This window comes from Barbus barbus (assembly GCF_936440315.1).
Source record: "Barbus barbus genome assembly, chromosome: 35".
In the NCBI taxonomy this organism is placed as follows: Eukaryota; Metazoa; Chordata; class Actinopteri; order Cypriniformes; family Cyprinidae; genus Barbus; species Barbus barbus.
In genome coordinates this window covers 10,671,467-10,696,921 of record NC_136763.1, presented here as the reverse complement: position 1 = coordinate 10,696,921, position 25,455 = coordinate 10,671,467, and the positions used below count along the sequence as shown (strand labels likewise).

The following is a 25,455-nucleotide window of genomic DNA, read 5'->3' as shown; positions in this document are numbered from 1 at the left end:
TAACAAGGTGGAACTAATCCAGCCAATCACAGTGCAGATGGTATAAACAATCTTATCACGTTCCATTGTACTTTTTAATTACCTCCAACTCTTTCTGTAGTACTGACAGTCCTTGTTGTCCACGTCTTCCAAGCCATATTCGCTTTTGTTGTGGTTTCTTCTTTCCTTTGGATAAAATAACTGCACAGACCAATTGAAGGGCCAGTTGATCGTCCATGCTTGAAGATATGACCTATAATCGCTGTAATTTCTCACGAGAATTTATGTGAGAAAGCAAATTTTCCCTGATGGTCAGGAACGCCTTTTCACTGAATGTTTTGTAGTGTGTGCACCTCATTAACATTGTGTTGTGTAGTATGCGCACTGCTATGACAAAAAGACGACAGATGAGAAGAAATCTTGTTGCGTAGTGTGAGCAACACAGTGATTCGGCTAGTCTTTCAATCATGTAACCTAGTGTGAGCTTGCCATTAAGCAACTAAGTCTTCCTAGCAACTGCTTTCTTCACAGGAGGTTTGTATTCAAATATTTAAACTCAAATCAATATTTTGTGTAATTATTTTCTTATGTGGCAAGTAACCATGTAATAAGTGGGATAATGTATATTCAGCCCAACAGGTTTATCAGCAGCCGATGTGAAGTATCACGCTGTGCATTTCCACTGGCACATGCGGTGCATTATGGGATTGAAAGCAGCACGGAGAAAGCATTGAGAGTGACCGAGAGTGTCAAAAAGGTTGGGCATTCCTCTAAAAATATTGAGCAGAAAATGCCAGGTGACAACCAATCGCTTTGAAGAGTAGGTAAGGCAAGATTTTGACGTATGTTTCCGAGTGTTTGCTGAACTGATGGATTACTGAGCTGAAATGACTTGTTGTTGGAAAAGTCATATGAAATAGTAAATGCACTTTGCATGCTTTCATTATATCCACAGTTAAAAGAAGAAGATGAAATGCAAAACAGGGTGTAAACATTGTTTTCAGAGGTTTGACTAGCCCCAAAGCAGTGGCATTAAAGCATTGCCATCGGCACTGAGAGAAGATTTGACGCAGTAGTGGAAACACACCGTAAAACCCCCTTTACACCACCAGCGGCACACACAGACAAAGCGACATGATCCCCTTCATTTCAATGGAGAGCTGGCCACTTCCGGCGAGTCGACACGAGCGACGGTGACCGTTGGTAACAGAATGTGGGCGTGTCAAGCGATGCGTGTCAAACGACAAAATTTAAAGACCCGTTCACACCACCAGCGACTTTGTTGCTAGACTCTGTACTGTGAAGCCGCTTGTGGGCATTCCTAGTGCTGTCGCTCTAATGTTATCGGACATACTCGAATGTTATTGGACATAATGGACATATTTTTTTTTTAGAAAATGAAATGACAAACTATAAATATTGAGATATCATAAACTATATTATTATATATTGATTTACAGACAAGCTGTCAGTAATAATTTAATCATAAAAACAATATAGAGCTATAATAGGCCTATAATACATAATAATTATATAATATATAATATAATAAAATATACGTAATATAATTATTGCGGTATAAAGTTTTTATACTTAAAATAATCCATATTGCATCATTTGCATTGCTTCATTGTGGTTATTTGGCTCATAAAAAATCAGTCATCACTGTTTCCGCCGTTTGACAGCACTAAATGGGATGCAGATCTGCTGAATTATTTCTGTTTCCAACTTAGCCCTTCAAAAGTCCCACTCGGTATAATATTAGTTACCAAATACTCATGAAAATTTCATGACTCGTAGCAACAGAAGACTGAGTCTACTCTGCATTTACACAAGCATCGTTCTCTCAGCCTTCAGTGTAAGCCCATAGCAGCTGCAAGCACTCACTCCACTGAGACTGAAGCTGACTACCATCCCCCCCAAATGCTATATGAAAGTCTTTCTATACCAAAAGAACCTGAGGGCTTGAACGTTACATTACAAAGTGCGGTTTTTTTTTAAATTTTTTTTTTACAACAACTAGCCCTACACAGTTAACCCATGATCATAAAATTTTTGGTCAAATATCAAAGCCAAGAATTCTGTCACATTTATAAATTTGAACTGCAAGCTCAATGTACAGGTTTGAAACCATTTGGTAGAGGGAAGACATGACATTTAAAATATTATCTTCTTATTAAATTGCATTTATCTACAGCATAAAATATTATCATGAAGATGGAAGTTTGCATTTTCCTGATAAGTGAATCGCTGCGGGTGGAGTAGATCAATGTTCTGTCTTGTACGCACAAATGTTGACATGATTAGGTGGATCAGATGAGACAATTCTCATTTATGATATAAAATACTCGTTTGGAAGGCTGTCACATAAAACCAGACCAAAATCTCTCAAAGTGCCCATTGTAGAGTCTGAGTTTGCATCTTCTCTGCATCACAACATTCTTCCAACAACAATGATGCCTGACATAAATGCTGATTTTTATCAGTTGACAGTTAATCATATTACAGAATGCATAACAAACAGCCATTCTGATTCATGTTGACTGTCTTTATTGCATAAATCTCTTCGCATCCAATTAACCTGGCTAGTGAACCTGAAAGATGCCCATTGAATGACTGCCATACAGGATAATGTACTCAATTAAGGAGGACATTAGGCCAGACTTCATTATAGTATCTTTGTCCAAGAGCAGCAGGTTACTCTACTTGTTACTGTTCAGTCTTTATGAAATTTCAGTGCAATGTTAATGTATTCGCATGAATTAATTCAACTGATGTGCAGTGCAGTTACAACAATGGCTCTATTATTTAAAGGGACAGTGCACCCAAAATGAAAATTTCAATGCTGTGTGACTTCCCTTCTCTTTTGGAACACAAACGAACAGCCTAGGCTAGTACTATAAGCAATTCCCTGCAGTTTTTCTGCAAGTGAATACTAGAGGCAGTGCAATGAAACAACTTTTATTCCTTTTTTAATTTAATAAAAAAAAATATTTAAAGAGGCTTATTTTCACATGGTTCCTTGCAAAATACTATGTTATGAACTGAAAACACTTTTATCATAGTGTATAATTTGTGAACTAATGCATTTTGACATTTACATCGCTTAACCAGTACCATGTGCAGGGCCTTTCTAATGTAATAAACTTGCTCGGTAGCTCACCTGATATGGCACTGCATTTGTGATGCATAGTGCTTTGGTTTGTGTCACGATAAACAAAGAGAAGACAATGCAGAAGCAAGCTAGAATGCCATGCTTGCTTCAGTAGATGTTTTTATTTCACATTTGCTTTTTATCATTTTCAGGTTTAGAGTAGGTTAGTGCATTTCAAATTCAGTAGAGCGTTAACCTTTTACCACCACTCACTGGACATTTTCTAAACTGGCACAATATTCACAACAACCAGCGTAAAACAATGCCAGATTCACGTTCGTCTGTTTAGGATAAAACGGAACACGTTTTTAGTGCCACCTGCTCTTTGAAAGTGTTGGGAAACGTGCAAGGTGCAAAAGAAAAAAACATTTAGCAGAAATGTCACCATAGACATGTTTTTCCAATGAGCCTTAAAGATATTTCCAGAAACATTAGTGTTCAAATAACACTGGATCAAAAACAAGTCATACATGTTTGGAAAAACACGGGGGTGAGTAAATGACAGAATTTTCATTTTTGGGTGGACTATCCCTTTAACATTATGAAGTAAGTGCTGATGACAAGCTATACAAACCTATAGCTAACAGGAGGTTACTGAGAGGTCAGTGCAATGTTGTGTGATGTGATGATTCAGAACCACTTTATACAACCTCCACCTTGTGTGATGATTCAGAACTACTTTATACAACCTCCACCTTCATTCTCATCATCAGTCAGTAAATTCAGACCAAGAACAATTTTGATCCTTGCTTATCCTCGAAATGTCTTTCATCAGATGCCAAGGACAATCCAAGGACATTCTCTCTCAGTGACTCTATATGCCTGGCTATGGCATACGCCTTCAAACAGTCCCTCGGTAAATCAGGCGATAATTAACAGTCTATAATCCCCTCTCCACTACCATACTCTTCCATCTGCCCATGAAATGGGATTATAAGTGGAACTCCAGAGAGCTACCCAACCACCGGCAGCTTACTGCCAGGGACCCCGAGTGGAATTGGTATACTTTGCACTGATTTCTGAAAGCCCAAGCCCAGATGATTCAAAGATACATTTTAAAGCTTAAAAAAGAAACACAGTCCTTCCAACAAACAATGTCCCCCTTATATTTATTTTGGACAGTATTCAGAATGCCGTAGTTTTCCGCCAGCCTTCCAAACAAAACTTTGTTTTAGGCTTGGTGAGGGGTTCCTGTATCCACATAGGAAATGGGATGTCACAATATGAGCAGCTCCTGTGTTTCATGTAGCCATTTAGTGTCTGGAAAGAATGTTGTCCCCTCAAAGTCTGCTGTTTGTTTCAGTATTTAGACTAGACTGTAATATTTTGGAGGACAAACTCTGTAACTTGTTCAAATAGCTGTTTATATATTATGTTCTTTCCTCAGCAAGTAAATTAACAGAATCCTGCCACTTTGGATTTTTTTCCATTTGATATTTACAAAGAATAGGCCTGGCAGAAAATAAGGGTCAATTCGGTTCAGCAATAGCCTATAACAGTTTGTGGTACACTGTCACACAAACACAAAACAACACAACACAAATAACCTCAGCACAACAGACTGTGTATATACAGTTTACAGAGTTAAAATATATACCACAGTGAACACAGAACCATATTTAATTTTAATTTACTATATTATGTTACGCTTGCTGGCTGTATAACGAAGCAAATGACAGAGTATAATTCAAAAAGCAATTTTAATAAGAAATCCACAGGAAAATCAATCCAAGCACATCAGAACGCAAATAATAGCAGACCATGGAACAGGGGAGAACACAGGACTTTAATACTAGGAAACTAATCAGGGAGAACTGAAACAGGTGTGGAGTATTTAATCAAAAACCATGAGCAGGTTATGTTCCAGGGTTAGTTCACTTCAGAGCCATCAGCACAGGTGTGATCCACTTACGAGCCTTCAGTAGGCATGACAGATAGCTCACAACATTATATAATATTAGATTATGTAATATAGCCTATTATATATATATATATATAATCAGGGAGAACTGAAACGGGTGTGGAGTATTTAATCAAAAACCATGAAACAAACAAGGGAACACAGGCAAACTGGGGTGTATTCCAGAAAGCAGGTTATGTGACATACCCGGGTATGTTTGAGGATAAGCGTGCAGATAACCTCAGCTTTCGGTTCTAAAATCGGTGGTTACTTTCAGGCTATGTAAGTAACCATAGTAACTTGTTCTCTGAAGATAACCTGCTCCGGAGCAGGTTATGTTCCAGGGTTAGTTCACTTCAGAGCCTTCAGTGGGCTTGACAGATAGCGCACAACATTATATAATATTAGATTATGTAATATAGCCTATTATTTATATATATATATATATATATATATATATATATATATATATATATATATATATATATATATATATATAGATAAGCGCTAATATAATTAATAAATAAGGTAGTATATTATTCAAATATGGTTACTTTATTTATTTTATTGGCATATATAACAGTTATCTGTATAAATTACAAAACACTATGACAAGGTAATGTTTAATTTATTATATTATATATATTACATTTTATATTATCATCTCGCACATGGATTGGCATTTTCTACTGGATTTCTATAATTAAAATACATATCTGATATGACTTAATATATAATTAGCATCAAATAAAAAATGCCATATTCTCAACATTATATATATAAAAAAAATGACCTAACTCAAAAAATAAGGCAACCTATCACAATCATCTTTTTAAGTTAACTCAACTAGCAACTGACAACTTATACACGTTAGTTCATCTGATGAATAAAAGTCAGTCAACTGAGAGTTAAAAGATCTGTTAGAGCAACCAAAGATGTTTTAGCATTTAGTAATGCTAATCTTTTTTAACAATCCTCTTTCTTTTATGTTTATTTTCAAAGCCTTCTACATAATATGGGTAGTATTTGCTTCTTAAAATTAAAGGTGAACATTTGTTAATAGACAAATGTTTTAAACAAGTAGTAATGAGATGCACATATAGTACCTCAGCACACAATTTTTAACCATGGTGAGGATCAACAAATTTTAAATCAGTAAAAATATGAACTCTGATCCACATGACAGCTAACTGACAGTGACAATAGCAGCAGCAACATAAATTTAGCCAGTCAAATTTAAAACTATGATAATATTTGAATAATAATTAACTTAAAATGTTTTCAAGCTGCAATGCATGCTTGTGCAATGTTGTTCAATGTAAAATTGTTTGTTCAGGTGACCCAATTTGAATAGCTGGGAGAACATTTGGATATGTTGTGAACAAATACTTAAGTATCTAAGTAAGATAAACAAAACAAGAAGAAAGGAACAGCATGGCACGCTTTTTCTGAGCGTCCGTCTTTGGTACCACTATGTTGGTGGAATTTTATAACCAATGAGATTTCACCATATGTGGGGTGATGAGAAAAGATGAAAAAAAAAACAAAACAAAAAAAAACACTGGCACCTTTTTCAAACAAATAATAGTGTCACCCATTTCATCTTAAAAATAACAATTTGTTCTCTAACAATTTATTCCCAATGAGTCACTGAAAGGCTCAATGGAAAAAATATACTAAAGGGTTTGTGTGGGAGGGGATGATTACATCTATCTACCAAACAGCAGTAAAATAACACCTTGTACAAGAAGTTCAATATAAAGGGCTAAGCAAATACAATATGGCAAAGAGAGCACGGCAAAAGCAGATGAGAATAAACGAGTAACAGCAACAGAAATAACAGAAGCCTAAACACAGTCTCCATCTGTCAACACCCCCCGGGTTTCAGTAATGCCCAGGACATTTTCCCTACTCAGCTGTCACCATCAGCATGCCCATGTCCAATGCCATTGTCAAAAATAACAGAAGTGAGTGGATCAGGACGAGCACAAGCGTGTGATTTCTTGGGATTCAGTTGTCAGATTTAAGGAACTGCATGTTCTCACAGTCTACCCGCTGCAGGACTTTTGTTTCGTTTTATTTATTGATTTATTATTTTGGCATTAAAGCTCATTTGCTTGGCTTGTTTATACACGTAAGTTGTTCTGGGTTAGATAGATATTCCAATCTCACAGCAGGTCAAGCTTAAGCAACAGTTCAAAAGACCCTTTTCAGAATACGCCACCCACTGAGATGGTTGGGTTCATCGTTGTGTATTTGGACATAGGATATCCTTAAGAAACTTCTCATCCAGGAACCCCCTCTGTACATTTATTGAAGATAACATCTCTACATTGTAGATAATCATTTAATGGAGTACTCGGTTTTTCTTGTGTTTGTTTGTTTTTTGGTTTGTGCTCACCTGTTCCTCATGTGCTTTCCTTCTTATTTATAGTTCTCCTTGCCCTCCTGTCTTTGCCGGTCATTCTCACCCCTTCTGTCACTCTCTTTGTCTCTGACTGTGGATGTGGCTGAGTTTGTGTTCCTGTCTCCCTGCCTGGTTGGTCTTGTGCCCTTGCCTTGTCTAGTCCTTTGCAGTTCCATGTTCTTGTCTTGCTGCTTGTTTTTGCATTTAAACTTTATTTTAGTATTTATTCAGTTCTTCTAGTCCTGATATTTAGTTTTGCATTTTTGTTTGATATTCTTTTAGTTGTGTTGGTTAAAATGGTAATTATTTCTTATTTATTTTGTTACTTTACTTTTTATCAGTTCTTTAGTTTTATTTACCCCCCTGCCTGCTTTGGAATATTTTGTCTTCCTGCAGAGCCTTGTCCTGACTTGTCTCTTTGTGTTGTTAGAGTTCCTGTCCTGACCTGTTCCCGTGAGTTCCTGCCACTGGTTCTCCCTGCCTGGTACTTGGTCCGCTTCAGAGTCTGCGGTCAACAAGTATCTGAGCTCAGCTCTATGGTGCCTTGCTCGGTCTTTTCCATCTGCCTGGTCTTGCCTCTTCCTCTGCTGCTATTCTGCCAGTTGATGTCCAGGCTGTCCCAGTGGTGTTCCCTAGCTGTATCTCTCTGTTAACTGTGTTCCTGTTGTTGAATCACCTGCACACCTCACTACCCTCTTGTATCTCTATGTTTTGTAATAAACCCTTGTCACTCACTCTGCAATTGGGTCCTTCTTCCAGATCCCTGAAAGAGTACATTTTACAAGAAAATCCTCTTTCAGTGTTTTACTTTAAAACCGCATGTTTAATTCTATGTGTTAATTGCTGTTTCTTTATTACTATTGGCTAGCAATTTTTCTGAATGGAAACTGTTTCCATACAGTACACCTTTTTATCTCTCTCTCTCTCTCTGAAAAAGCCTCTGATTATGGACAAGGATGCACAGATTCTCCTTTATGATCTCAGAGGGAGAGATCTGTTGAATATGGAAACCAAATTGAATTTTTTCTACAATAAAATACAAACAGGCTGGTCTCTGCTCCCTGTGCAAACACCACTTTGATATTCTTACATAACTGGCTCTCAGAACAACACTTTAGCTGTTAGTATTCTATGTGAGATTGCCTGATTCACACTCATTTTGTGCTTGTGAAGGAAAAAAAGGCTTGACGCTTTTGGACAGGAAACATGCTTGATTCTGTTGATCTGATCAACTGAGCTGTAAACTGCACAGATTATGAGTTGTCAATACACTCATAGTCAATACATTTAGACATGCACAACTTTAAACAAACACGTTTCTTATTAGTGAATTTTGAATTGTTTGGGGCAGGCTGTTTATGCAAATGTGTTTCAATAAACACAGAGATCATGAGATGTGAAAACAAATACAGTACATCTGTTCTTCAAGTATACATTTAGCTTACATTACAAAATTTCTGTCCAGCCAAGTATTATGTGTTCATAACCTACAGCTTAAGATATTTAGCTGCTATATACAAAAAGAGTACTTGACCAAAGAGATGGACAGCAATAAAAGACCAAAACAATATTAAGGGCAGTGCTGTCCTCTAGTGTAAGAGAAAGGTAAATACATTGTGCCTAGATGATGATCGTAATTATTATTATTATTATAATAAACTTTAGATTGATCATTGTTGAAATTAAATGAACATAGGACATATTATTAATATTATTTTTTTATTATTCAAATCTTTTATTAACATTGTTACAACTGTTTGCAAAGCAGATACAATTTTAGACACCTGGTTTTGAAAGATGATCATTTTAAAATATGCTAACTTCAAAGGGCTATAATATACTATAAATAAACAACTATTCCACTTAATCCCGAATACTTTCCAGAAAATTATTCGGTAACACTTTAAAAGCCTTTATGTATAATGCATCATAAAAGTTGTTTTAATGCATTAATTATGCCTAATGCACCTTATAATGCAATGTACATCTCATTAATAATTGTAACCACAGTTAATACATTACAACACTTATCAATTAATTGTTGCACTATGCATTTTAAATTCGGTTATAATTATTTTCGACAGGATATAATACATTACAACGCACATTATGAATAATTATAATGCATTATAACCTTTAATAACACTTTTTAATGCACTATGCATAAATGCTTTAAGTAAATTGCACAGGGCTGTAGCTATAGTGGTAATTATTTTTTTATTTTATTTTACAAATCAGCAAATTAAAAATACACACATTTGAGAAAACAACAAAAACAAAGATGTATTTAAATGCATAATTCTTATACCCAAAAAATATTTTCTTAATTTTATAGCCCTGGACAATGTATACAAATTTAGTTTGATTGTTCTGGTGCAACTTCACATAATCAACAAGGTGAGTGGAAAAAACAGTTATATTGGGACAATACCAGCAACCCAAATGACGTCAAGGGGTCAGAGCAAACAAAAGATGTAATTAAAAAAAGGATTTTATTTTGCCAACGTGTTTTGGTACACAAGCCTTCATCAGGGCTAAAAGGACAATATATAGTCAGAAGGTCCGCACAACCCAGATTTTACACTGCATAAATGTCCCATTTTCTAAAGTATATGTAATATAAATCGTTTTTAGATTCACTAGGTGGCAGTATCTCCATTCAAAACCAACTTATGTTTCTGTTTAAAACAAGATCTGTACTATGTGACCCAAACATTTTATGAAACACATTTAAATAAATATTTATCTCATTGTTGTGTAAAATTAAATGAGTAATATGTGTTTTACCCTGTTTTACCCGCTGTTCTGTAGATGAATACACATATGATGACATTGATGTAGAAATGAACTCTGGGATGCTGGGAGTGTGTCCGCTCTAACAGCCAGTGCAGGCCACGTTGGCGCAGATCTCACAGGGGTCTATAGGACTGATGATTTGCACTGTTGACAGAGCATTAAAAAGGTCAGCCTTCTGTGTCTAAAGACCCTGTATTATGTTTGCTGATAATAACGCGACTTATCTGTCTGAAAACGTCTGGAGTGCTCTCACATTCAGCAAATAAAACAGTCTAGTGTTTAAGATGGCAATAAAAGATATGGCCCATTATATAGAGAGGGGCCATGTTTACTAAGAGGCAATTACACATGCGACAAGATCTCTATCTGCCTCCCTAAAGTACAGTTTTACTGCTTTAGAGGTTGCTCTTTCAAAGGTTATGACACTTAATGGAGTTATATTTCAATTAAATATCAACTTGACACTTGTTTCTCCTTATATTCCTTAGGAAACTTTAAAAAATGCAGCAAATCAGCATGTTGGTAGGAAGGATCATGTCACACTGAAGACTGGAGTAATGGCTGCTCAGAATTCAGCATGTTTAATATATTTTTTAAATGCATGATCTAGTAACTGATCACAAGTAAGAATTAACAGAGGGGATGAGGAAGTGCTTGATGCATAACTAGAGAAATATTATCGGCCATCAGTAATTTTTAAAAAATGTATTTATTATCAGGCTCACTGCCAGAGCCGTAATGCCAGCATCGCAGTTAAGGTGATTACAACCCTCGGCTGCTGTCTGCCTGCCAACAGTGGAGAAAGGAAATGAGTGCCTGGGAGACTGACAGGAAAATCAGACTGCCCATTAATGCAGCTTTATAACACAGTTGGGAAAAGAATGGAAGTACAACTGTGTTTTAAAGATTTCTGTGTGTGCATCATACCCCAGGTAGCCAGCGAAATCGGCTCACTCGGCTGTGTTCTGAACGTGAGCCAGCTCTGGCCCATTAATGGTTGCTAGATTTGGCTAGGCTTGAGATTGAAAAGTTCATCAAAAGCTGGCTGCTAAATGGGTCCAAAAGCAAACTAATTCTACCTTAGGTATGTTCCAAATGTTAACATTTACTAGAGTTACCATTCATGTTATCAGTCTGAGATTGTCTGACTAACCATACGTGTCATTGTCTATTCCCCTTTTTATTTTCTTTCTGTCCATCTGTCCCTCTTTTAGGGTAGGCCTACTTGAGAAGGCTCCTGCAGTTTTTTTTTTATTTTTTTCATTCGTTTTTTTTAATGTTTCAAATATGTTTAAAAAAATCGTCATATCACTCAAGTTTTCGTTGTGTCATTTTTACTTGGGGATAAGGAGCACATATGGATGTTATGGGGTAGTTGGTGGGGATGCCATGAAAAAAACAGGGTGTAAGGGCCAAACCCTTAATATTTGTAAAGTTGACATATTTAGTTGACATGCATAAGTACATGTAGGCTTAACAAGGACACTGTACATTTTTTAATGACATTTTAAGGTAATGTCATTTTGTGGAAAAACTAATTATATACTAATTTAATACATATATTTTAGATGTTGTACTGAACACACAAAAAATGTTTTTATTTCTTTTTAAGAGGAGTAAGTGCAAGTACATTATTTAATTTAGCAAACAAGACTCAGAACAGTACCGTCTAAGTCTAGTACATTTGGTGGCATGATTGTGGCCCAATGCCGGTGGAGTCGGCCCAGTTTCAGTACCCAGACTCGGGCCAGTACTGGCTAAGCATTTCATTTATCGTCGGCGTGATTGTGGCCAAATGCCGATGGTCTCGGCCCAGTTTCAGTACCTAGACTCGGGCCAGTGTATTTGGGCTGATTCTGGGGCGTCATTCATCCCATGTCCATGCCGAGTCTGGCAACTGCAGCCGGGCTGAGTTATTTCTTCCGTTTTGGCTACCTGGGACATGTCTATGACAAATCATGCTAACTGTTGCACTGACGAGAGGAACACAAGTCTAAACATTAACTTATGGTTTTGCTGGTTAGCATGGGCTAGTTACCAGCTGCTGGTAGATGCTATAACCGCAGCATTGAGTCACATGATTCTTCAGAAATCATTCTAATATGCTGATGTGGAAACTCAGATACATTTTTTTTTCAGGATTCTTTGATGAATAGAAAGTCAGCATTTATTTGGTGTAACATTCTAAATGTCTCTACTGTCACATTTGATCAATTTAATACCCCACTGTTAAGCAAAACAATTAATTTCCTTAAAAAATAAACAAACAAAAAACGTTTGAATGGTAGCATATATTATTGTATTATATTAATATTTCAAGCCACTTCAAGCACACCAACCCAGACGCTGTAAGACTTCGTCTGCATCATCTTTTTCGCACAGCACCCTGAACTCTCCTGGAAGGTCAGGGTTAGTACAAAGGGACTCTGTGTCGCCGTAGGTCTGTTGTGGTTTTGTACTCATGTCAGTCTCCATAAGCTTTTGCAGGGTCTTTACTGCCTCCAGGGAGAAACTGTACCCACTGTCCTATAAAACAGACATCCAATAAGAAGCCAAGAAGTGAATTATTACTCTACTCTACAAAGGAGTTTTTCCCCCACATGGGTCTGCTATAAACCAAGCATAAAAAGAAAGACTGACTCTATGACCATGTCTGGCAATATCACTTCATGTCTGGCAATCAGAATACTTCAGTATACATACTATATACAAAGTATTCTTTTCCTTTTTTATTACTCAAATAATTATTTTTGTATTTTTTAGTGCTCAAATAAATCTGTCTATTATTTTATAATTGAAAAACTATGCAGGAATATGTATAATGACTAAAATAGTTTGTATAATTCTGCAATCCATTTGGTGGTTATTTTTCCTCAAACAGGGGGGTGGGAGGACTATAAATAGTTTCAGAAAAAATATTGCAGGAATCTAATTTTTCATGGTATCTTCTTCAAATTTGAAATATAAGCTCATGAGACACGTGGCTTTCAACCCATTACTTTTCTGGATTGCTCCAGGACTTATTTCATGTATTTGTATATGAAATAAAAAAACATTCAGTGTGGAAAAATATTTTTCAAGGCACGTCAGTGTGTATAACTTTTTATCTTTTTGAACATTATCAACTCTGGATGATGGATAGTAAAGCCCAGAGTGTCTTCTTTCCAAAGATACCTAATTTGTTTGTGTAAGCACACTTTGTCACAAACTGTTACCATTTTAATTTAGGTAGGTTATTTTCACCTGCGAGGCCCACAATGGGGGTGAAGGTTAACAGGTTAAAGTGATTGATATTGAAAATCTGAATCTGAGTTATACACAGAACCACATTCAGCTATTTGTAAATAGTTGAAAAGACGAACATAAAAAAATGTTTCATCAATGTCAAGTTCAATTGATATCTATAGAGAAATTTTAAATGTATTTTTAAATGTACTCTGAAGATTGAAAAAATAATAACGATCTTGTCATAGTAAGCTTAATGATCTAAGGCAGGGTTCCTCAAATCTTTCCCTGGAGGGTTAATCTGCTGCAGAGTTTAGCTCCAACCCTGATCAAACTCACCTACCTGTGATTTTCTAATGATCTTGAAGACTCTAATTAGCATGCTCAGGTGTGTTTGATTAGGGTTAGAGCTAAACTCTGCAGGAATGGTCCAGATTTGAGGATCCCTGATCTAAGGTATACTGTCAAGAACGTATCTGTGTCATATTTCCCCCCAAAACCAATGAAAGAAATAAGAAATGATATTTTTTTTTTTATTATTACTTTTTTATTTATTTTGTAATTCCCAACATTTACAGTTCCCTTTCAGTCGGTCACTCCGAGTCACGTTGGGTGACCGACGAATTGGGATTTCGCTTAGAGAAACCAATCCACTTCGAGTGTAACTAAACGAGCCAATGCACATTGGCATGCGATTATTGCATCCTGCTGCTGCTGATCACAGTGTGAGTATAAGTAGGCAGCAGGTGCAGCGCATATTCAGCTTTTCGCTTTGGAGCCGAGCGGTTACATCGTTCTGCTCCTGACTTCTGCTGCTTATGTGGCCTGTGGAGAAGCTGCCGCCACCCTAAGCTACGCGTTACTGCAGGTTCTTCAGGCTAAAAGCACTGAGGGACATACACGAGGGTGGTCACGATCCGGAAGTTCTGAAAGAGCTTCGTACCGCTACTGACCTCGTGCTACGAGCGACGAAGGTCACTGCGTGGTGCGATGTACACACCTGTGCTCCCGGAGCGTCACTTCTGGCTGTGTCTGGTCGACATGGGGATGCTGATAAAGTTTGGTTCCTCAAGGTCCCTGTGTCCCAGACTGGCCTCTTTGGCGACGCAGTCGAGAACATGGCCCAGCAGTTCTCGGCTGCACAGGAGCAGACTGAGGAGATCCAACACGTCCAGCCTCCAGAAGCGGTGCCGTTGAGCTGGGCGTAGGCAGGCCACCCCGCCTATCCTGGCCCCTGTCAAACCTGGCGGTGGATTGCTTCGGGAGATGGTGGACGCATCTCTCCCTCCCCCGGAGGAGGGCCGGGTGGAGAATCTTTTTGTTTAAAAAAAATCTCAACAAGAAGCGGTTGTCTCTGCCTCTGGGTCCCAAGAGGGCATGGAGAGTCACGGACGGACCAACACCGGACCACACTCATCCCCCTCTCTCGCTAGCAGGCAACAGTGGGCGGTTCAAGAGCTTTATCAAAGGCCATACTCACGCAACCTCTGCCAAACTGTGGAACCAGGTAAGCGTTGCACCGCACACTCAGACCCCTCTTCGGGCCGCCACGGGCCGGGTCCCTGCGTTCCACCTCGCTGCCCCACCTCGGGTACATCGGTGGTCCCGCTAGTCCCACTTATACTGTGTCTGGGTGCTCTGGCACCTCAGACAGTTGGTCCTTCGGGTCTACTGGGAAAAGAGCAAACTCTCCCCGAAGCAGAGGATGTCTTTTCTCAGTATGAAGTTGGATTCGGTCGATCAGACAAAACGCCTCACGCAGGAACGTGCTCAGTCGGTGTTTAACTGCTTGAATATGTTCAAGAACAGGACGGCAGTCCCACTGAAACAATTTCAGAGGCTTCTGGGACATATGGCAGCTGAAGCGGCAGTCACGCCGCTGGGGCTGCTTCATATGAGACCGCTTCAATACTGGCTCCATGGCTGAGTCCCGAGGTGGGCGTGGCAACACGGCACTCACCGGGTCCAAGTCACACCGGCCTGCCGCCAAACCTTTACCCCGTGGTCATACCTCTCGTTTCTCAGGGCAGGAGTGCCCCTGGAACAGGTCTCCAGGCATGCTGTGGTTTAAACGGATGCCTCCACCACCGGCTGGGGGGCCACGTTCAACGGGCTTGCAGTGTCGGGGGTTTGGACTGGCCCCCAACTGCACTGGCACATCAATTGCCTAGAGTTGCTGGCAGTACGCCTGGCCTTGAACCGTCTCAAGACGCACTTACAAGGCAAGCACGGATGGACAACACTGCGACCGTTGCGTATATCAACCGACAAGGTGGTCTACGCTTCCGTCGCATGTCGCAATTCGCTCGCCACCTCCTCCTCTGGAGTCTGAAGCATCTGAGGTCGCGTCGTGCCATTCACATTCCGGGCTTGCTCAACCGGGACTTACTTTCTCTTACTTTCGAGAGAGTGCCGTCTACGAGACATGTTTACGCCTTGAAGTGGAACCTGTTCGTCCAATGGTGCTCTTCTCACCGAGAAGAACCCCGGAAGTGCCGATCAGTCGTGCTGTCCTTTTTGCATGAAGGGTTGGAGCGAAGGCTGTCTCCCTCCACCCTTAAAGTCTATGTGCCTGCGATTGCTGCTAACCACGACCCCGTGGAAGGGAAGTCAGTGGGGAAACATGACTTGGTCATCAGGTTCCTTAGGGGGGCAAGAAGGTTAAATCCTCCATGGCCCCCCTCTATACCCTCTTGGGACCTGTCTCTAGTGCTCAGAGCACTACAGCAGGGCCCATTTGAGACATTGCAGACAATTGAGCTGAAGGTTCTTTCAAGGAAGACTCTGCTCCTGCTTGCATTGGCTTCAATCAAGAGGGTAGGGGCTCTGCAATTTCGGTTGACGATTCGTGCCTAGAGTTTGGGCCGGCTGACTCGCATGTAACCCTGAGGCCCCGACCTGGCTATGTGCCCAAGGTTCCCACTACTCCCTTCAGGGATCAGGTGGTGAGCCTGCAAGCGCTGCCCCCGGAGGAGGCAGACCCAGCCTTAGCTTTGCTTGTTCCGTCCGAGCATTGAGATGCTACTTTGACAGGACGCAAAGCTTCAGGACCTCAGACCAGCTCTCTGTCTGTCACGGAGGCCGGTAGAAGGGGAATGCTGTCTCTAAGCAGAGGATGGCCCACTGAATAGTGGATGCCATCACCCTGGCTTATCAAGCACAGGGTGTGCCCTGCCCGTTCAGGTTGAGAGCTCACTCTACTAGAAGTGTTGCATCCTCCTGGGCGCTGGCTCACGGCGCCTCACTGGCAGATATTTGTAGAGCTGCGGGCTGGGCGACCCCTAACACATTCGCTAGATTCTATAGCCTTCGTGTGGAACCGGTTTCCTCCTGTGTTCTCACCTCAGATGCGTAGAAGCACTGAGAGGCTCCGGTTTCGGGTCGGCTTGCTAAAACTGCTCCAGAGAGTCCATACTGGAGACCCCGACGAGCTCCTCCGTCCCTCGGCAGCCAGACGTGGCGGAGCGTCTGGTACCCGGCCCTCACTCGATAAATCTGTGAGAACCAGTAGAGGGCTGGGTTCCATATGTGAGACCTAATTGGATCCCATATGTGTAAAGTCCACAGTATAGCCTCAGAGCCCGTGTTTCCCCGGAAGACTTTCTGCCATTGTCCAAGAGGCTACAATCACCTCTAATCTTCCATATGCACCTAAACGGTTGTTCATATGTGTAAGTGCTTCTGAACCTCCTTCGGGAAGGATGGAGTTCCGCAGCGTTCCTGTTCCAAGTGGAACGGGTACGTTTTCCCAGTGTTATCCAGTCTTACTGAGTGGGTAGTGCCATAGCAACAGTAACTGGTCTTCTTGTTGTAAGCCCTGACCTGTGCCAAAAAGTAGGGGCGCACAGGACACTGGAAGGGGCGGTATCCGTGGCCCTTTGGTAGGGATCTCAATTCGTCGGTCACCCGACGTGACTTGGAGTGACCAACTGAAAGAGAACGTCTCGGTTATGTATGTAACTCTCGTTCCCTTAAGGAGGGAACAGAGATGTCATGTCCCGTCGCCACGGCTGCTGTACCACCGCTGAGCGCAGGAGTGCAGATGAGATTTTTTAACTCGCTTACCACATAAACAGAGTAAGGAGAGATGACTGAGGACAATGGCGAATGATTTGCAGATCCGCACCACTGACAATCTAAACTTGTAAGTACTGCTGCTCCATAATACAGAGTATGTAAGATCGCTAATCTCGAAAGTGAAAGTGAAACTAAAAAATGATCATGCATTCAAAAGCAGTTTCAATGCCAGGCATAATAGCGGCTCCCTGATCCCCACAATTTATATACAGAATAATATAAATTTATATACAGGGCGGGAATCACGACTTTGAAATCTCTGCATCCACATGTACATACACAACCATGGCAACGACAATCGCAGAAACAAGTGAAAATGACACAAGCATATTCAAGCAATAGCCAACACGGATAAGTTGTGTGAAACAAAGCAAAATCAACGTTACTCACCTATCAAGAAGAAACACCACAACCACAGCATCCGTTTAGAGCCCTTCCTGCTCCTTGAGTTCTTTCCACCGCTGGAAAGCTGCGCCGATATATATGCGGGTCCTACCTCTTGCCTGATTGTAATCCTTCTTTTTAATGTTTTGTTCTCTGATATTTTCCTCTTTTTTTAATCTGCCACCTCTCTCTATCTATAGTCGATCTGCTAATATCCGTCCTGTGCACTCAAATTGAGCGATCTCTCTCTATCAGTAAATGACACACCGATGCAATAATCGCATGCCAATAATGTGCATTGGCTCGTTTAGTTACACTCGAAGTGGATTGGTCTCTCTAAGTGAGATCCCAATTCGTCAGTCACCCAGCGTGATGTCTCCGTTCCCTCCTTCAGGGAACGAGGGTTACATCTGTAACCGAGACGTTCTTCTCAGTACTATAATAAAAGTATTTATTTGTAGCTAACAAAACATTTCTGGACACATTGTGGTAATGAGAATTTGGTGGGAAAATTTTTGTGTTTAATGTTTTTGTCAGATTCACCTGATCACACACAATTGAATATTTTAGGATATGATAAAGTAAAAACTGTAAAAAAAATAAAATAAAAAAAAAGATCCTCAATTTTTTAATTAACCAAAGATTACACAATGTAAATTTTGTTTCACTTATTTTTTTTATGGTTCTTCTGTAATTTTATGGTGCAAATTATTATTAGATTCGGACGACTCACTTTTGGTAAGTTTTTATGTTCAACAGTTAGTAGCTCAGTAATATGCATGTAATTTTTATGCATGAGTAATAAACTAGCTTGTAAATTGTCAACATACTTTTTTTTTGTTTTTGTTTTTATGAACGCTGTTAATTATACACAAAAAGTAATGTGATTTTCATATTTAGCATGTCAAACTTCATAAAGAAACATTAAAATAAAATGGAGACAAACTTTGTTTCATTGTGTTATTGGAATATGTTTTACATGAAAATACTATTTCAGTTTTTCTAATTAAAACCTAGCAATTTTAGTAAAATTTGTTTACATTTTTTTCAGCACTGATTCTAAAAGGTACCCTAATGTTATCTATAACACAGAAGAAGAAAAAAAAAACTCCCACAAAGCGGACATATTTCTCAAATTCAGAAATGCTTTAAGATTGTAGTTCCACAATAAAGCTAGTAATACCTTTCCCCAAACAAACTCCCAATGAAATCCAGCCTCACAAAGTGAAAAGAGTTTGTGTGAATGGACCAATTCTGACTTACCGTAACCTGCACAGATTTTGAGATTTGAAAGAAGCTTGTGGTCAGGAGGAGGAAGATGATTTGCGCTCTCATTTTCAGCCTCAGACGGACAGTCTCAGAAGAGTGGCTCTGCATGGAAAGCGATTGCAATAAGTGAATTCAGATGAACATCAGACCAAGCTATATAAAGTGTGATTATTGTGTTAATATGTTACTAAGTAAGCTATTAAGACCAGCCTGTCGTTTACATCTTGACCTCCTCTTTGATAACAAAATAGGGTGTACGAGTTTTCTCTATATGAATCATATACAGGCCTGTCAGTAAGTGACAAACTGTACCAGTTATTCTCATAAATACATCTGTTATGAGCACATACAGGACATGAATGTCAGCTGGCTGACTTGCAAACTGGGATTTAGGAATTAGATTGTACACAAGGCCATCTCCCTATAAACTGTAGGGTTGTCAGTGTTTGATAGTATAGTGCTTGTACAAATTGATATCAGTTCAGCAGCATGGCTGAATCAGTGACCTGATTTTTCAAGAAACAAACACAGCGTTGGGGAAGCTACTTTGAAATTGTAGCTTGTCAAAAACATCTTTCTCATAACTTAATATAATTCAGCTCCAGTTAAGCTATTCTTAATATACTAACTATAGTAACAAATAGCCAAATTTGGTGCTATTGAATTTTAATTGCAATCAGAGCAGTGTTTGTCTGGGACAAAATCTCATTTAGGGTAACGACGTTAAACAACATTTGAACAGATGAAACCTTCTGTTTGAGAAAAAAACACAATTTATATTAACAGAAGAATTAAAAAATATATTATGCAGTTTTTAATAAATATTAGAATTTTTTTAAGATTTATTTTAAAGCAGTTTTTTATGCCTTTAATTAGAGAGGATAGTATAGTTCGACAAGAAGCAAGTGGGTGCGAGAGAGGGGGATGGGATTGGGAAAAGTCCACAAGTCTGGACTCAAACTTGCGACGCCATAGCGCTACATGTTGGCACACTTCCCATGAAGTATACAGGTCCTTCTCAAAAAATTAGCATATTGTGATAAAGTTCATTATTTTCTGTAATGTACTGATAAACATTAGACTTTCATATATTTTAGATTCATTACAACACAACTGAAGTAGTTCAAGCCTTTTATTGTTTTAATATTGATGATTTTGGCATACAGCTCATGAAAACCCAAAATTCCTATCTCAAAACATTAGCATATTTCATCCGACCAATAAAAGAAAAGTGTTTTTAATACAAAAAAAGTCAACCTTCAAATAATTATGTTCAGTTATGCACTCAATACTTGGTCGGGAATCCTTTTGCAGAAATGACTGCTTCAATGCGGCGTGGCATGGAGGCAATCAGCCTGTGGCACTGCTGAGGTGTTATGGAGGCCCAGGATGCTTCGATAGCGGCCTTAAGCTCATCCAGAGTGTTGGGTCTTGCGTCTCTCAACTTTCTCTTCACAATATCCCACAGATTCTCTATGGGGTTCAGGTCAGGAGAGTTGGCAGGCCAATTGAGCACAGTAATACCATGGTCAGTAAACCATTTACCAGTGGTTTTGGCACTGTGAGCAGGTGCCAGGTCGTGCTGAAAAATGAAATCTTCATCTCCATAAAGCTTTTCAGCAGATGGAAGCATGAAGTGCTCCAAAATCTCCTGATAGCTAGCTGCATTGACCCTGAAAATAATGAACTTTATCACAATATGCAAATTTTTTGAGAAGGACCTGTATATGTATATAAAATGCAGAAGAGTAGAATGGAAAAAGAAGCAAGTGCTGAATTCGGAACCATGTACTACGTCTTGCGCGTGATACGGTGTTATAAAATGGCAGTGCTCAGGTTAAAATAAAAAACAAGTCTCGAGACGTCTCCTTTCTTTTTTGGGGCCATTCACACAGAACACGTTTTTGCTTTGAAAAACATGATATGAAAGCAGTGTATTGGGGGCAAAATGTAAGGCCTCGAGTTAAAACTTATTTTACCTTCACACTGCCTTTTTACAATGCGCAAGACACTGCAAAAGATGCGAGGGCAAACAGCGTTTATCTAGCACGTTTACCTAAGTTGTGCCCCAAATGACGCACTATGCACTTATACGCTATTTACTTATACGCTATGTACTCAACTCTGTAGTCTATGTATTTTATAAATTTTTTTTTTGTAAATCATTATCGGAGTAATTAAAGCTGCAATGCATGATGTGTCCAACGTTTAAGTGCATTCTGGTATTTAAAGTGCACTTTTTCTTATTGCAATTTCCAGTGTGAATACACTACTCTCACTATGCAAAATGGGACAAAAAGTAGTGCAGCTGAATAGAAAAACATATTCTGTGTGAACGGCCTCCATTGCTGCCATCATTGGTCAGGCATTAGGCTACCTAATATTCACGTCCAAAGCAACACTGTAGCCTCTATCAGTCCATTGCTCATCTCAAATTATGTGAAGCCTCTGTGTATCTAGTTTGCTCCCCAATACTGGACATAGTAATGTAAACTGAACTGTCAGTCCGTGCTGCATGCTATGCATACACTTTTGCATTTATGACTTGTTTTTGAAACAAAAATAATTTATTTTAATCATAATGTGTGTTATAGTCATAATTATGTTTGAGAAGTGAGCTTGTGTGACCTAATAATGCATGGTGATAAAACATGCATCTGAGTAATCCTGATAAAACTTGGCCGGTGACACAACAGGATACCGTACTTGCGTCAATCCACTGAGCTATTGCAGCTGTACAATAAAACCCACTAAACACAAAGAGATTGGAAAACCTGTATCAATGCATATTGCCACTAGCTTTGCAGATAATATGGGATTTGATGTGTTGAACTCCAGACAGCCGTTGCTCCACAATCAATACAATCTGACTCTACATTTTTACATCTAGCAGCCTCTTGACCTCTTTTGTTTTTTGTTTTGTTTGTTTGCATGCTCTTTTGGGAACCATTGTCAGTTTGCGCCTGCGATGGACTTTGAATTCGCAAAGATGCAAACTGAAATAAGTATTTGACCCCTTCGCAAAACATGACTTAGTGGTGGCAAAACCCTTGTTGGCAATCACAGAGGTCAGATGTTTCTTGTAGTTGGCCACCAGCTTTGCACACACATCTCAGGAGGGATTTTTTCCCACTCCTCTTTGCAGATCCTCTCCAAGTCATTAAGGTTTCGAGGCTGACGTATGGCAACTCAAACCTTCAGCTCTCTCCACAGATTTTCTATGGGATTAAGGTCTGGAGACTAGCTAGGCCACTCCAGGACCTTAATGTGCTTCTTCTTGAGCCACTCCTTTGTTGCCTTGGCCATGTGTTTTAGGTCATTGTCATACTGGAATACCCATCCATGACCCATTTTCAATGCCCTGGCCCTGACGGTACCGTCCATTGTCCCTTTGATGCGGTGCTTGTCCTGTCCTCTTAGCAGACAAACACCCCCAAAGCATAATTTGGATGGTGTTCTTGGGGTCATAGGCAGCATTCCTCGTCCTCCAAACATGGCGAGTTGAGTTCATGCCATTGAGAGCTTGATTTTGGTCTCATCTGACCACTACACTTTCACCCAGTTCTCCTCTGAATTATTCAGATGTTCATTGGCAAACTTCAGATGGGTCTGTACATGTGCTTTCTTGAGCAGGGGGACCTTGCAGGCCGGGCACTGCAGGATTTCAGTCCTTCACGGCGTAGTGTGTTACCAATTGTTTTCTTGGCGACTATGGTCCCAGCTGCCTTGAGATCATTGACAAGATCCTCTCATGTAATTCTGGGCTGATTCCTCACCGTTCTCATGATCATTGAACCTCCACGAGGTGAGATCTTGCGTGGAGCCCCAGACTGAGGGAGACTGACAGTTATTTTGTGTTTCTTCCATTTGCGAATAATCACACCAACTGTTCTCACCTTCTCACCAAGCTGATTAATTTGGCGATGGTCTTGTAGCCCATTCCAGCCTTGTGTAGGTCTACAATCTTGTCTCTGACATCCTTGGACAGTTCTTTGGTCTTGGCCTTGGTGGAGAGTTTGGAATCTGATTGATTGATTGCTTCTGTGGACAGGTGTCTTTTATACAGGTAAAATACTGAGATTAGGAGCACTCCCTTTAAGATAGGAGATTACAAGCACTCTCTTTACCTGCATAAAAGACACCTGGGAGCCAGAAATCTTGCTGATTGATAGGGGATCAAATACTTATTTCACTCATTAAAATGCAAATCAATTTATACAATTTTTGAAATGCATTTTTCTGGATTTTTTGTTGTTGTTATTCTGTCTCTCACTGTTCAAATAAACCTACCATTAAAATTATAGACTGTTCATTTTTACATTTCAACGTACAAAATCAGCAGGGGGATCAAATAATCCCCCCCCCCCCCCCCACACTGTATTTATGTAGGGCTGGTTGATCTAGGAGAGAAGTCCTCCCTAATGACCAAAACCTTCAAAGCGAAAGAAATGGCTTACTCTCCATTCTGTTGTTCACCATTTCACTGAAGCTTTCAAAACAGATAAATTACAGTTCCATCAGCAGCCTGCTTCTTTTTTTTTTGTAGCTTACGAGCAAACACAGAACAGTACACAAAAAGAACACAGCACCTGATCAATTTTCACTCAAATCACAGGACAGCAAATCAAGGTGGCTGCTTTATGTACAAATGTTGTGTTGCATAAAGGTTTGGATTCTCATCCGGACTACAAATGATCAGGAATGTGTTATGTTGGGGTGATGAATTGATGTGCTGCATGAATGCAAATAGCAGAACGCTTTCACCATACATACATACATTTTAAAACTCGTACAAAGACACACATTCACGCTTGAAAGGTTTCATGTCTAGTAATGAAAAAATTTAATATTTAAATAAGCAGTCAAGTGCTTCCTGAAGACGTATATCAGTAAATACAGTCTTCACATTTAATATTCCTGTCACTCAGCTTTCAATAAATCTTATATGAGCAACAGCCCACCAAATCTCATGGCCTATGTTGCTTTCAAACTGACTGAATATATACATGAAGTAGTTTGCTTCCCTCTTGTCAGCCAAAAGGTATGGCATTAAATGGTATGCACTCAGACAGTTAGTTCCTCATCCATTAAATAAGAACTAATTGCCTAGTTTTGGCTGTAAAACCGAATAATATTTTTGTAACGTCAATCACATTCTTTCTACAATAAAAATGATACACGATGCACAGAGAACAGATTTTCAATGCACTTTAATGAACACTGAGGCATTACCACACACAAAGGAGTATAAAACCCAGCAGAACTGAGAAATAGAAAAATAAAAAAGACACTTTTTTCTTAAATAAATGAAATATGTGCTGTAACAAAACAAAATGCGGGAAAGCAAAGAGGGGAAGGAAGTTTAAGTAACAGTTCATAAACAGTGTACTGCCATTTTGAGCTTTGCCATTCAGGCAACATTCGTGAGAACTTATGGCAGTAAATGAAAATATGCTGATTTTATTAAGTGGAGGTGAGGATGATCAAGCAAGGGGAGGAGTTAGCAACCAGTACAAGCCGCAAAAGCACATATTTCACAGACGTCAACAGGCACAGATGCTGAAACAGACAAAAAGTTATCTCAGGTTAGATTGGGATTTATCAAGCAATACAATGCAATTTATTAACAGTACATTGTGTAAAATTATTGCACATGACTATTACCTAGCCTAGCGAAGGACATCGTTGCTCCTCTCTGCATGCACAGAGGCGTAAACTCCTGTGGCAGAGTTGGATTGGAGCATACAGAAAAGTAGCTCGTCTTGGCCAATCGAGGGTTTTGTGTTCGTGGTTGGTCGATTAATTGCTGGAGAACTTTCACCGAGTCCAATGAAAAGGAAAAATCACCTTCCTACAGGAGGGAAATTGTAGAAATAAATGGATGAGTTCAATTCTCAATGCCAAGACCGAACAATGCGTCAGCTCTGACCGCTAGAGTTCAACTTAATAGCATTTGGATGAATGATTCTATATAAATAGCTCAAATGACTCATGCCTTTATTGAAAACAGCTTTGAGTCATATACACAACAATATACACGTTTCAGAATCCGGTCAGATGCAAACTGATGCAATTCTGAGGAGATTACATCCATAAATCATGGAATAAAGTGTTCATTAGGTTCATTTAAACTAGTAAGATGTTTTTAATTACAGAGAAGCAGCAATGATAGCAATAAAAGTTTGAGCTTACCTGGACTTGCACAGCCTCACAGACCAGGCAAAGAGCTACAACGAGGAAAGCCACAAACAATACGGTCTTCAT

The 25,455-nt window shown here is 39.5% G+C and overlaps 1 protein-coding gene across 1 annotated transcript; it reads right to left on the bottom strand.

The window, feature by feature from the left end:
* Positions 1-24,691: 24,691 nt before the first annotated feature.
* On the bottom strand, positions 24,692-25,455 carry LOC306854822 (guanylin-like; the record flags this gene model as incomplete). Its single annotated transcript, XM_079393053.1, has 3 exons — positions 24,692-24,750; positions 24,856-25,042; positions 25,384-25,455. The coding sequence occupies 3 exons, from the start codon at positions 25,453-25,455 to the stop codon at positions 24,692-24,694; spliced, it is 318 nt and encodes a 105-aa protein (XP_079249179.1).